Below are 14,953 nucleotides of genomic sequence, written 5' to 3'. Positions count from 1 at the left end.
CCGATCTACATGCATACATATATATAGATCTACATGTATGTATGCATGTATATATATTGATATATATGTAAAATTATATATGTATGCACACACGTGCCACAAGCCGTCGCCTGTTGGTTGGCGGGGTTTACTATAAGTCCCCTCAAGTCACCGGTTCGATCCCCAGTGGTGCTGGGTTCTCAAATATTTAGGCACATGACGCAGACTCTCATCATGGTGCCTAGCGCATAAGAAATCGGTATTTGGGCATCTACAAAAAAACAATTTGTTTTTTTGATATATATATATATATATATTTGTGTGTGCACGCGACATCGTGCCGCAAGCCGTGGTCTGTTGGTTGGCAGGGTTCACTGTAAGTCCCCTCAGGTCACGGGTTCGATCTCCAGTGGCGCTAGGTTCTCGAATATTTAAGCACATGGCACGGGCTCTCATTATGGGTCTAGCACATGGAAAATCGATATTTGGGCCTCTGCCAAATACTGATTTTCTTTTTAAATAAAAAAATTGTATGCATGCACATTCACGCGCGCACACAAACAGGTATAAGTCACTTTCCCTTAATAGTTGACTCTTCCATTTTTCTAGGAGCTTTGCTACTATTTTGCATTAAAGCCCATCCAATCACCACATTAGTCATCTATCCTGTGAGGCATCCTATCATTTGATTTAGAGCCTGCTTCACATTAATTGCATCATCACGTCCATTCACCAAGGATCTTTACCTTGTTCGTGCCTTCGTGGCTTCCTTCCAATCCAAGTCCTACCAAATTACTAAAATTTGTGTTTGCCAAAATACTCTTACCAAAGAGACCCAACCTGCAACAACTCGTGATCACTCACTCATGTTGCTCCCATATTTCCTTCTAATACAAGCACAAGCTAGTTTATGCTCACCTGCTGGCTGCGTGTTCTCCATAAAAAACCTAAACTTCCCTTCTTTTCCATATTTGCACATATATAAGCAAAAAAAAAAGTAGCAATTTAAAATCAATTGTGGAGAAATATTCGAGAACCTAGCGCCACTGGAGATCGAACAAGGTAAAGATCGAATATTTACCTGTAAGTCCCCTCAGGTCACGGGTTCGATCTCCAGTGGCGCTAGGTTCTCGAATATTTAAGCACATGGCACGGGCTCTCATTATGGGTCTAGCACATGGAAAATCGATATTTGGGCCTCTGCCAAATACTGATTTTCTTTTTAAATAAAAAAATTGTATGCATGCACATTCACGCGCGCACACAAACAGGTATAAGTCACTTTCCCTTAATAGTTGACTCTTCCATTTTTCTAGGAGCTTTGCTACTATTTTGCATTAAAGCCCATCCAATCACCACATTAGTCATCTATCCTGTGAGGCATCCTATCATTTGATTTAGAGCCTGCTTCACATTAATTGCATCATCACGTCCATTCACCAAGGATCTTTACCTTGTTCGTGCCTTCGTGGCTTCCTTCCAATCCAAGTCCTACCAAATTACTAAAATTTGTGTTTGCCAAAATACTCTTACCAAAGAGACCCAACCTGCAACAACTCGTGATCACTCACTCATGTTGCTCCCATATTTCCTTCTAATACAAGCACAAGCTAGTTTATGCTCACCTGCTGGCTGCGTGTTCTCCATAAAAAACCTAAACTTCCCTTCTTTTCCATATTTGCACATATATAAGCAAAAAAAAAAGTAGCAATTTTCACATGCATGAGCACCATCTAATATATTACAGAAATATATAAAAGTAAATATGTACGACAAACAATAAGGTTTCACAGTTTGGCAATTATGAATTACAAAATTATTGATATACAGCATCCAAAACAACATTTTAAAACTTTAGTTGCTTTATAGCATTTTCAATAAAATACAAAAAATGCTACACGACAAAAAAGATTGAAGAAATAAATTTTCATGTCGACATAATCAAAATAATTCCTGATGTGATATCCCAAAAGTGATTTGGTTAAAGCTTCTAAGATTTTATGGATTTGAGTTTTGTGAGAAATCCGAATAATTAAAATATCAAACTCTTATGGATAGCAACAAAATCGAAAATTAAAGTAAAATAACAACAGCATATCTTGAGCTAGATAATTTTTCAATTAATTAGAAAAACTAACAAAATCAGCAAATGAATGTGCTTGTCTCATAAATCGATTCTTGTTATTGTCATCATTTTTTTTTTCCTCTCTCTCTCTCATTCACGTGGTTGTATTTAATCTAAAGCATATAAACGTAGTGTTCATCTGTGCTGGACTTCTTTGTGTTTGTCTGTAGTTCATCATAGTTCAAAGAAAAGTTTTTCTTCATTGAATGTCTTTTTACCCCAGAGAATGTTTCAACTAAATAATCGAAAAAATAGCCACCAGATTGAAGCAAAGGCCTCGCTTATGATACCATTGGAGCTAAAAATAGTGCGGCATCAGCAACTCTTGAAGTTATTATAAGATCTGGATCATATCTCTCTAGACATTGAACAATGGGAGCTGCTCCAAGATATGTACTCATGCCCTTCAAAGATTTAAAAAGCAAATTAAACTCGGTTATTCCTAATTAGAAATGGAATATAATGCACTATATGGCTTTTAACTAATTAGCATCTTGAGAATAAAAATATTTATGTAGAAATTAATAGAGATGACACACAATAAAGTAACAATTATATTTTCAAATAACAAAAGCCAAAAATTTTCCAGAAAAAAAAATGACTATCCAAATTGGACAAACAATCATTGATAAGGTCTGACAAGTAATAAGATAAGCTACCAACAGTCATAATCAGTACTCTATATTCCCACTTTCTCTACCACAGATGGTATTCTTCTCTGCTGATATTATCACCGTTGATTCCTAACTGGTACATCAGAACCGTTGCTCTAGTTTCTAGAATTCTGTACTCAGAAAACTGTTTTGTATATATTGCCTCTATAGGACTGATACAAGCTGAAGCTGATTCTTCTTCCAATGTTCTGTTTCTTTCTTTATCTATTTTTCTATCAAACAGGTTCAGTAGCTAACTTGTCTTTGCAGTTTTTGGTCACATCCACATGGTATCAGAGACATTATGCCGTACAGTTTAGCACTGGATGCTTCAGTAACTTCTAGCACTACTCATATTTAACTTCAGTGATTCCCCTATCAAAATCGTGAGATTTATATTCCTCCGCAGTTAAAATTTCTAGGGACTATTGTCAAATCTGTGATCAGAACAGAGCTTACAACTATAAGTATACTTTATAGAAATCATAAATTATGAAGCTGTTCACAGCGCATAAGTTTGATGGGTATTTAGAAGGAACAACATCCAAACCTGCCAAGCAAATTATATCAGAATTTGATCATATTGTACCCAACCCAAGATACAGTATATAGAAGTTGATAGATCAAAATTTGTTAGCTGTTTTGTATTCCACAATATCTCCAACACTTCTACCATATGTGTAAAATCTGGACTCATGTGCTGAAATTTGGCAAACAATAAAAAAAAGGCTTCAATTTACAAAAGGAAAATATATTCTAAATTGAAATACAAATTACATCATATCACCATGAAAGATAAAACAATGATACAATATTTAACAGAAATCAATAGCAAATGCTATGCAATTTCTCCTTCAGAGCTCCCTGCAAAAGATATTATAATGTACAGTCTTACTGGATTACTAGAAACGCAAGCATTCAAAACTGTAAAAAGAACAGAACTTCAACCTGCCTGAGATGATTTCTATGCTCTCTTATGTAGTGAAGAAAAGAATCTAGCAGCAAAAACAGCTCGAGAAACTGTTGATATGGCCACGCCAGACCACCAATCAGCTCTCACAGCAACACAAGGGATGAGGACGTGGCAAATCTACTAATTGATATCCCATGAGAGGATGTTCAAAAAGTTCAAATTTTAAAACCACTTGTGGCAACAACAAGACATTTTGAGAAGGACGTAGCTCTCAGCCATATATTTAGCACAAATGTGTGGCAAATCAAGGCAAATGGCATTCCAATGTTGTCATCGTATAGATCATTCCTATCAGCGCAATTATCAGGCTCTCCAGGATAGCAATACTGACAAGGGAGTGCGTCACCAAATTCACAGGATTGCGGATCCCGCAATCTCGATCACGGAAGTTCCGTGATATCTTGACGTGAATGCTGGTTCAATTTTTTTTTGTAATTACAGGGATTGTAGCCCTCACGATTGCAGAAGTAAAAGGACATGAAAAATTTTTTTAATTATGTCCTATTTGCAGCAAATTTCCATCTATTTTTCTTCCTTTTCTGGTTCTTTCATATATCTCTCCTTTCTAAGTAGGTTGTTTGCTGTTAGGGAACTATTTATATATATATATATATATATATATATATATATATAATTATTATATTTATTTTTATGTGTTTTATGTTATATATTATTTTTTATTTTTTTTATTGCGGAGACATTGGCTATTGTTAATGTGTTCGTGAGATGTAGTTCTCTTTTAAATGTTTTTTAGATTGTTGTATCATCTACTTTTGTAAATGATTTATTTGTAACTTGCTCTGGAACAGTGATGGAAGATCTTTGATGCCTGAATGTAACCGATACGAAGTTTTCTCTGCTGTTTTCAGTTGAGACAGCTGTCGATCGAAGTCGATCCCTGTCCAAATGCCATTAGACACACATATTATCATTCATTTCTTATTCCACAACTATTTCCCCACAAACCGCTTCAAAAACACCTTCTAGGAGCCCTAGAATGGAATCATATGGTATTAGAGTCCGGCAAGCCCTAAATTTTTAAGGTTTTCTCTCTGATCACAATCCAAAATTTCAAAAAAAAAAAATCCCACCATACCTAATAAATCATTCCAACAACAATTACAAGCCCCAACCATAAATTTTCAAAATTCAACACTCTTACATCCACCAATAATCCACCCCAACACCTATTACTAAAACCCAAGTCCGGATCCTCCTTAATTTACAATCCTACATTCCCCGAAAATCTTGTCCGATTGAAAATTACATAATTCCGCCTAGAAGAAATTTACAAAGAGGTGTCCATGAGCTCACTATAAAAAACATGCAACGAAAAATCTTTCAACTGCAACAAAAGGTTGTCGTTTTTGAGAGAAGACAACTCAGAGAGATTACACGTAGCCATAATAGTAACTTTGAGAAGAGGAAGTGAACCCATTCCACTAAGCAATTTTCAGTGATGATGAACCAATACCCTGACGATATTGCATGAAATATTAGAGGATAAACTAGAAGTTTGGAGTGAAAATTTGCTTGCCGAATTTTGACAGTCACATGAATCCGAACGAGTTCATTGAGTGGTTCCAAATAGCAAAAAGAATATTTGAGTACAAGGATGTTCCATTGGGCATAAAGGTAAAGCTAACCGCATTAAATTAAGAGTGCATCTCTGTAGTGGGAGAACATGAAGCGTATTCAACAACGAAAAGGGAAAAACAAAAATAACTATCTGGGCTAAAGATAAAACGAGAGATGCAGTGCAAGTAATGAAATATTAGAGGAGCTAAGTTCGAGCAACTTATGTTGAAATGTGAACTAATGAAATTCGAGAAGAATATTATAGCTCGATATCTGGGATCATGAGGTTGTCTGTCGGCAACGTGATATAGTTACATCCATATTAGACAATACAAGATGTCCATACCCTAGCCCTGAGGTGGAGGGACAACATAGTAGTATCATGTCCACAACACCCTTCAAGCAAGTTTAAACCATCAGTTTACACAACAAGAATACACCTAGTGGAGCACCCAAACCAACCCCATCAGAGTAAAGCAGAAGTAGAGCCCACCAGCACTCCAAATTCATCACAACAAGGAAATGCTTCAAATGCCACAGCTTTGGGAACATTGCATCAAATTACCCAAACATGATGATGATCTCATTCACGGGCCAAAAAGCTGAGTAGTGGAAAAAATAAGACAATGAAATCAGAGAAACCGAAGAAGATGAGAACGCAAAAGAGTACCAGTTTCTAGCAAACGAGGGAGTTGTTAGTAATCCAACAAGTCCTTCAGACTGCACGGTTGGAAGCCCCACTAAGATTTACATTGGTTTTCATAGATGACAGTGAGTCCAAGAAGCAAATACCAGACACATGTCTGCCTCAGCTAAGTGGATTTTAAGATTTTCTAACATACAACCTACCTCCCAAGTTGCCACTATTTAGGAAGGTCCAACATGTCATCACTTCAAATAGGTTATTGAGCAATTTTCAAAAGGATCTATAGAGTAAGCGGAGTGCTAAGCCCCAATTTAGTTCAACAGTGCACTCACGACTAGAAGACAAGATAAGAGGAACCCAATTTTGAAAACCTTCATGGGTGTTTTGTGAGAAAGAACATCTGATAAAAGGATCTGAGAAAAAGAAGCCTCTCCTAACTGGGGAGAGTAACACAGAAGTGTCTCTATAAATTCGAGATCGCAAATCCAGTGATCTCAATCAAGGAAGTTCCATGATATCTTGACGTGGATGCAAAATTTTTTGCAGTTCAAAAAACTTCTATGATTCCGCGGCATGAAGCCCTCACGATCGTTAGAGTAATAGGACCAGAGAAGTCCCATTTTTTATTTATTTCCTATTTGTAGAAAACTTCTAATTTTCTTCCTTTTCTGGTTCTTTCATATTTCTCTAGTTTTTAAGTATATTATTTGCTATTAGGGAACTATTTATATATGGTTATTTCTGGTTTTGAAGACTTTGGCAATTGCTATTATGTTAGAGAGGCAATGTTATCTATTTGGTGCTCTTTGGAGTGTTGTATCATTTCCTTTTGCAGTAGCGTGTTTGTATCGCTCAGAAACGACGGTGGAATCTCCTCGCCGCTCGAACATTGCCAATTCAGTGATTTCTTTGTTGTTTTCAGCCGAGATGGCCGTTTATGGACCCTAATCCCTATCTTAACACCGTACAAACTTCATTTCTCAAACACCTTTTAGAAGCCCTAGAACAGTATCAAATACTCAAGCCACCTCAAATTGGATCCTTGACATCGATGTATCTTCTCATTTAACCTATGATGTTTCTCGACTACAAAACACGAAGTAACACATTGGCTTACAACTAGTTTTAATTGGCAATGGTAAAATGCTTCTTATTGAAAATATTGATGAAGGCATCCTACCAATCCCTAATCGTAAGTTTCATCTAAACTCATTACTACATGTGCATATCTATCACATAATCTTCTTAATTTTAATAGATTTGCCTGGGATAACCATTGTTCAATAACCATTGACGCTTTTGGTTTTGTTATGAAGCACCAGATGACTAATTTCATTCTCCTTTGAGGACCATGCCATCAAAGGCTCTTTCCAATCAGCAATTCATGGAAGGCCTCTTCAACACCTTCAGCTTTTCTTGCAACATCCTCCACTTCACAAGTCTGGCATCATCACTTGAGAGATCCCTCAAACTACCTAAATCTTCTTTAAATCCTCTTCCTAGGCAATCTTTTCATAGTGAACCTTGTGCTCTTGCATAGAGCCACAAATTATCATTTTCTACTTTTTTTCTTAGAAGTTCTCAACAATTAGAGCTACTGCATGTGGATATATAGGGTCCTCCTCAGTTTTGTGTCTGTACTAGGGCATAAATATTATCTTTTATTTGTTGATAATTTTTCCCACTTTACTTGGATATATCCTATGCACCAAAAATCTGAAACCACTTAAAATTTTGTATGTTTTCAAGCTTTTGTTGAAAAACAATATGATAAGTCTAAAAATTCTGCATTCTAATGGTCATGAAGAATATAATGCAACTCAATTTCAAAATAGTCTTCATAATCATGGCATAATTCACCAGTTCAGTTGTTCTTATACTCCTGAATGAACAAAATGGAATAGCCAAACATAAGCATCAATATAATATTGGAGCAAATTGTGTGATGCTTCTGGATGCTAAAAATTAGTCCCATTTTTGGCTTAATGCTTATTATTGAAACTACCAGCCCAAACAATATCTCAACTTTCTCCGTATGAACTACCACACAACAAACATCCATTAGACTTGTCTTAAAACCTTTGGATGTCTTTGTCATCCGCTGCTACCCACACAATCAATCCATATATAAATTGGCACCAAACTCAATTTTATGTGTATTTATTGTCAATATCCTAACAGTAAAGGCTCCAAACATTATAACCAACGCACAGGAAAAGCTTTCATTTATAGACATGTATTTCAAGAAACAATATTCCTTTTTCACTCCACCAAACAGCCTACTTCCAACACCTCTCCAACCTAAATTTCTTCTCTTACTCTTGTTCACAACAATTATGTACCACCACTACACCACACCTTACACGAGCCCAAAAAGAAAACTTAAAGCCTAAACTCATCTTCAACTTGAATGGTTCTATCACTAATTCAGATCCTTCATGTTATACACAAGTTGTTAAGCATGCTGAGTGGTGACAAGCCATGTCAACGAATTTGAAGTGCAACAAGGTTCTTGTTCCACCACAATTATCACAAAATGTTTTGAGGATGAAAATGAATTTATAAAGCAAAACACAATTTTGATGGTACAAATGCTCAACATAAAGCAAAACTTATGGCTTGAAGATATAAGCAAGAATATGATTTGGATTACGAAGAAGCATTCAGTCCAGTAGCCAAACTCCTGACAATCGACATTCTTCTAATTATTTCTGCTGTTTTTCATTGGAAAGTGCTTCAATTGGATGCATCCAATGTTTTCTACGTGGCCATTTAAACGACATTGTTTGTATGTCTCAAACATAGGGTTTAAAGATTCACAGCATTTGGACTATGTTTGTCTACTGAAAAGTCCATATATGATCTCAAACAATCACCATGGCAATGGTTTGTCACACTTTATTCTTGTTTACAAAGCTTTGGTTTTCAAACAAGTTCAACAGATCTATCCTTTCATCAAAACACCTGTCATTACATTTTAATATCTGTTGATGGCATTCTCTTGGCCGGGAATAATGAAAATATCATTCAACTTCTATTTCAAGGTCTGCACAAAGCCTTTCAGCTTCGTAGGCTTGGTGAGATCAATCATTTTCTTGGCATTCAGGTTAATTTGGGCTGCATCCAAATCAATCTACCTAAGCTGTCAAATTACTAAACCGAGCTGTGACGTTGGATTGTGAACCCATTTCCAATCCTATTGATGTTAAATTATCATCTTCTACTACTGCTTTGCACTCAAATAATGAACACTATAGCCACACGACTGGCTCATTGCAATATCTTATAATTACAAGGTCAGTCATTGTTTATATGGTGAATAAATATACCAACATATGCATCAACTACTAGAGCATTACTATCAATTACACAAAAGACTAATTCGATATATTAAAGAAACTTTACCTCTAGGTTTACACACTAAATCAGGCAATCAAAATATCTATGCTTATTCGTATTATGATTGGGCATGTGATCCTTTGGATTGAAAATCTACAATCAAATATTGTGCTTATCTTGGCAACACTTTAATTTCTTGGCACGTTCATAAAAAAAAGACAATTGCTCATTCTTCTACCAAAACATAATATAGAGCTTTGGCTATAGCTGTTACTGATATCATCTAGCTACACCGATCGCTTCAAGAATTTAATGTACCTCTCCTTACGTCGCCACAACTACTGGAAAAACATTTCAACTATTGCACTTGCAAATAACCCAGTATTCATATCTAGGCTAAACATATTGAAGTGGACTTTCATTTTATTAGTGATTGTATAAAGAACAACCATATTATTGTTCAGCATGTTAACACTCAAGCTCAGTATGCCGATGTCTTCACCAAAGCACATTCAACGGCCCGCTTTCTTCAGCTTTGCAACAAGTTACAACTTTGTGACATTGTTAAATTGCTAATTTGGTGACAAGGAAAGTTTGATAAGTAATAAGATAAGTTCCCAAAAATCCTAATCATTACTTGCCCACTTTCTCTGTCAGAGATATTAATCTTCTATGCTAAATATAATCACCGCTGATTCCTAACTAATACATCAGACCCGTTTACTTTGTTTCTGGAATTCTGTATTCAGAAAACTCGGTTTTGTATATCCTGCCTCTACAAGAATGATAAAAGCTAAAGCTGATTCTTCTTCCAATGTTCTGTTTCTTTCTTATCTGTTTTTCTATGAAACAGGTTCAGTGGCTAACTTGTCTTTGCAGTTTTCAATCACTTCTACAACCATAATGCCTGAAGCCCTATTCCTCATGTCTCTATATAGTTCTTATGCACGAAAGAGGATCCCATGATGAGGCACAAAACTTTAAATATTATTGGAAAACTTGTGAAAGTAAAACCTATTCCAAGCTTAGAGAATGCTTAGAGAATAAGGAATTTGTACGCAATGGAAATGGGACAAGTCAATAAGCATGAGGCCATATTTAATACCAAGAGTTTAATAGGTTAACAAACACTAAATACGGTTATGTCTCATTCTACATATTAAAACCAACAGAGTCAAACAAAGACTTTGTGTAGAACAAGTCTCCAATCACAATCCTTAGTCGTGAATCTTTGGGCTTTCCAGTAGCGTTTAATGTATCATGCCATTGTCATTGTTTATTTTAAAGCTAATTATAAGAGGTTGACTGTCCTTTGTTATTTAGGACCAGCTTTTCCTTTAACTTTATTAATTTGAATAAGATCTATTATTACAAATAGTGATCATGACCATCTAATTCAAACGACTGATGATAGAATAAAGATAAGATATTTCTTTGGCATCTTTCAGAGGAACAGTTCCTCACTCTTGTTTCTAATCATAAGGCTCTTCAACTTCCTTAATTACATGAATGTAAAAGATATTTTTAAATTTTAATGTATTGGGAGGCACAACACCTCCTTGATCTATCAGTCCTAATGCCCTCCATATGAATGCTTGAAATTTTATCCAAAAGCAACCTTCAAAATCCAATCATTGTCTTTAAAAGACAGAAATCTTTTTCATATATGTTATAAAGTGGGCACAAAGCCAATTACAAATTTTAAGAAAACTTACTAAAGAGGACAAACATTAATACAAGAGTAAAATGAAGATGCGCGCCAATTTTTTTATATAAAAAGGGGAGTGGGAGAAGTAGGGATAGAAGCATGACTTCAAGCTTGATATCTAAGATATGAACCCCTGAATCAAGGCTAGATTCACAAATTTAATCTGTCATTAGAGAAAAAAATTTATGACAAACAATAAAGTGAGTACAACATAAAAGAATTGTATGCATTGCTAAAAAAAAGAAAAAAAAAAGTTCAAAATCAAAGCAATTAGTAACAACTAAGCCAATACAACCTAATGGAAGAGAAGATAGACTGAAATCAATGTATAAAGCGTGCTTGAAGTTAGGTAAACCTAAAACAGAAGCAAAATATCTTCTTAGTATTCCTAACCCTGTTAGAAAAGAATTTAAAGACTTTTTAATGCAGGAGTTAACCCAAAACAACACTAGGAAAGCAAATGTCGTTACTGAAAGACAAATAGGTGATTACAACCAACACGCTTTAAAGAGAAATACAACAATAGACACAAGCAAACTGTAATAATCCATTATGAGAAATCAGGAAAAAATTTTGGCAATAAAAAATGTACCCCAAATTTCGGATTTCTCAGAATTCAGTCAAATCAATTTTATTAAATTATACACGTCAAATCAATCAATTTTATACAAAACATTATATATAAATTTTGAATGAATAGAAGATATAAAAAATTGGAAGTTAATTAACTTAATTAATTCTCAATTACTCTCCCTAATCCCGACCTACTGTTCCCACAGACTTAACCCACGCAATATTTAGCCCTGTGATGCGTCAAATGGAGAACTCATTTCCAGAGCTTCGCTTGTCCTCTCCCCTCTTAACTTAGCTCGTATGTCTCTCCCTCACTCTTGGTTGAGCTCGGCAGAAGCTCCTGTGAGGAGCTGCAATCCTGCGATTGCAGCTCAACTTGTCGACACGAATAGAAAGGGGTGAGCGGCACCTGGAAAGTTGCACGAGCCGCAGTAAGCCACGTCCCACTCCTTTCCTCTCTCGAACCTCCTCTCATTTCCTATCCTCCCTAGCATTGTTCCTCTCTGCCCAGGGAGCCCGAGACTCCAGCTACAGTGCTGGAGTTGGGATAGGTTTTCAGGCTCCAGGGGAAAATCAGTGATTACGAAACCCTATTTCACGCTATTTGACACTTTCATTTCCTTTCACTTGATTTTACTTTGAGATTTACCTCATTTGTTGTACATTGTTTGTTTATGGTAGCCGTCGGAGGCGCCAAATTTGTGTTGGAAGTTTGGTAAGTGGCTTCCGAGTTTTCGTACAGGTTTTAGCACAATATCAGTGAAGGATGAGGAGATTGAGAAGATAGAAAGTAGAAGAAAGAATATTTGACAGCTTCGGAAAGATGAACTTATGCCAAGAAGCCTATTTAAGGTAAAAAAAAAGTTACTTTTTTCTGGTTAAATTATTTAATGAGTCAAGAAATCTTTAAATTTGAAGTTAATTGCGGATTTCATGTTGTTTCTCTGAGGCGGCGAGCTCGAGCCAAGCACGTGGAAAACTCATTGTAGAGAGACTTCATCAATTCAAGTGATTTAATTCTATGCTAATTAAGTAAAAAAAATTCAATTGATGGAAATTACTTGAATTTTAAGTTTTGATATAATGTTTTATAGGTTGTTGAGATTGGTTGTTAAGATCAACTTAAAGATTATCTAACATCCAACTAATTATTGATGTTTGAGAACTTAGTGTGACATCTGAGGTAAATAATTATATTTCTAAATTTCAATAATTTTTTTTTTATTTCATAAAGTATATATATGCTCTAGTTTAGTTAGATTCCTCAAATTATTAGATAGAAAAAATATGTATGCCAAAAAAGATATACAAAATATGCATGCAAGATATATCAGAGATGCATTATACGTATGATGAGTATGATATGAAAGATAGACATGATATGAAACATATATGCATGATAAGCAAGATAAAAAAAGATATGCAATACATAAAATATAAACATGATATAAGAGATGTGCATGATATGAGAGTTATGTAAGATGAATAGTTGCACAACAGCATAAGAATAGCTAAGCATGTTATTAGATGCATAAAGATATATCAGAATGATGTATGTTATGAAGTATAAAATAGATTATATAAGAATGTTTGTGTGTGTATGTTCAGAAGATGATTTTACCTCCTAATGGTACAGACAGGGGATGTCAGTGTACACGCGCGTGTAGAATATTTCTACCATCTTAGACAATTATGATAGTTAGATCACTAATTGTTGTACTGATGGAATAATATCAGCCAAAGGCGAGTAGACCCGAGCTTACCTCCCCAGACAATTGTAATGTTTATATTGCTAACAGTTGTGTCGACGGGATAAATCGGTCAGAGGCGGGTACGAGACATTCTACCCTGGACACTTGCGATATGTAGATCGCTAACCACTGTGCCGACGAGACATGTCGGTCAATGGTGTGTTAGGTTTTGTTGCTGGTAATCTTCATAGAGACAAATGTGTAGGTAAAGATTATAAAGTATAAATAATGTTAAAGTAAATGCTTACAGAAGCTCGAGTATATGTATTAAAAAGGGTTTTTTTATGCATACATTAGCATATATCAGATTGCTTATAAAAACTTGAAAGACCATAATATTATAAGATTTCTTATGCATATTAAAGTCATCTACTTGGATTACTGTAATTTAAAAGTATGATTACTCCTAGATTATATTTAGATAGCTCATTATATTGTTTTAATATTATTTTTAGGTGTTAAACATTTGAATAATATGAATAGAAGAGCAAATGTGTATAGAAGATAAGAACAACAAATGAAAAGGTACAAATTTCTACTTCTTAATTTTAATTCCTTTCTTTAATGCTTTCAAGTATTTTTTTATCATGAAATTGTTAGTTATAGAATTAGAATATGAGAATTTATTTTCAACGTCTGATCGTTAGTTCCCAACTTATTTAATTCCAAGCTCATGGCCAAGTCGTGACATAAATACCATTAGAGTGTACGCCAAGGGTGTTGGAGGTCAGATAGGTGTATTGGAAAGGTTGTGAGTGTGGGGGTAGCAAAGGAATGCTGAAAGCAGCGAGGGTGATAGTGTGAAAATGCAAGAACAACAAGTGTCGAAGACGAGAACGAATGATCGAACGTTGGAAATCAATTCTCTGTTATTCTAATTCTATCATTAACAATTTAATAACAATTTAATATTTAAATAATAAATAATTAATGAAAGTCACTAAAAAAATAAATTAAGATTAACAAGAAGAAATTATACCTTTCTGTTTCTTGTTCTCTTCTTGTATACAAATTTGTTCATCTTTTATTCATCTTGTTCAGATATTTAGAACATAAAAAAATAATATTAAAGCAACATAGTGAGTTATCTAAAGATAACTCAAAGGTAATCATACTTCTAAACTACATTAATCCAAATAAAAAAATTCAATATGCATGCGAGTTTATAAGAAATCTTATAATATACCGTTCTTTTGTATTTTTATAAGCAATCTGATATATGATAATACATGCATCAATGACCTTTTTTAAATGACACTAATATTCTATATGCATTTATATTAACTTTTACTTTATACTTTTTAAATACACTTCTGTTTTTGTTAGGATCACCGTCAACAAAACCTTATACACACTTGGTCAATATCGCCCTGTCGGCACAGCATTTAGCGATCAACACATCGCAATTGTTTAGGGTTGAAAGGCCATTAACTACCCCTGACCGATATTCTCCTGTCGGCACAACAATTAGCAATGTAAACATCACAATTGCCTGGGAAGATAAGTTCTGGTCAACTTAACCCTAGCTGATATTATCTCATCGACACAACGGTTAGCGATCTAACCATCACAATTATCTGAGGTGCTAAAAAAATTTAAAGTACAAAGAATCTACTGTAATATAGGTG

General features: G+C 34.9%; 1 protein-coding gene and 1 long non-coding RNA gene across 10 annotated transcripts in view; one reads left to right on the top strand and one right to left on the bottom strand.

The window, feature by feature from the left end:
* The window catches only part of LOC110019649, a 73,602-nt gene that overhangs the window by 30,890 nt on the left and 27,759 nt on the right, over positions 1-14,953 (bottom strand). For 8 of the 9 annotated variants that reach the window (XM_020717396.1, XM_020717399.1, XM_020717397.1 and 5 more), the window contains one exon: positions 2,395-2,508. The exons of the other annotated variant lie outside the window; for it this stretch is intronic. In XM_020717396.1, the coding sequence (XP_020573055.1) occupies positions 2,395-2,508 (114 nt within the window). The remainder of the gene's footprint in view (positions 1-2,394; positions 2,509-14,953) is intronic. 9 annotated transcript variants of the gene reach the window in all.
* Positions 326-1,683, top strand: LOC110019650. The gene is made up of 2 exons (XR_002293473.1): positions 326-369; positions 1,077-1,683. It is a non-coding gene; the product is annotated as an uncharacterized LOC110019650 (long non-coding RNA).

This window comes from Phalaenopsis equestris, unplaced genomic scaffold (assembly GCF_001263595.1).
Source record: "Phalaenopsis equestris unplaced genomic scaffold, ASM126359v1 Scaffold000065, whole genome shotgun sequence".
NCBI lineage: Eukaryota > Viridiplantae > Streptophyta > Magnoliopsida > Asparagales > Orchidaceae > Phalaenopsis > Phalaenopsis equestris.
The sequence above is the reverse complement of the archived record's forward strand: the minus strand, read 5'-3'. Positions and strand labels throughout refer to the sequence as shown.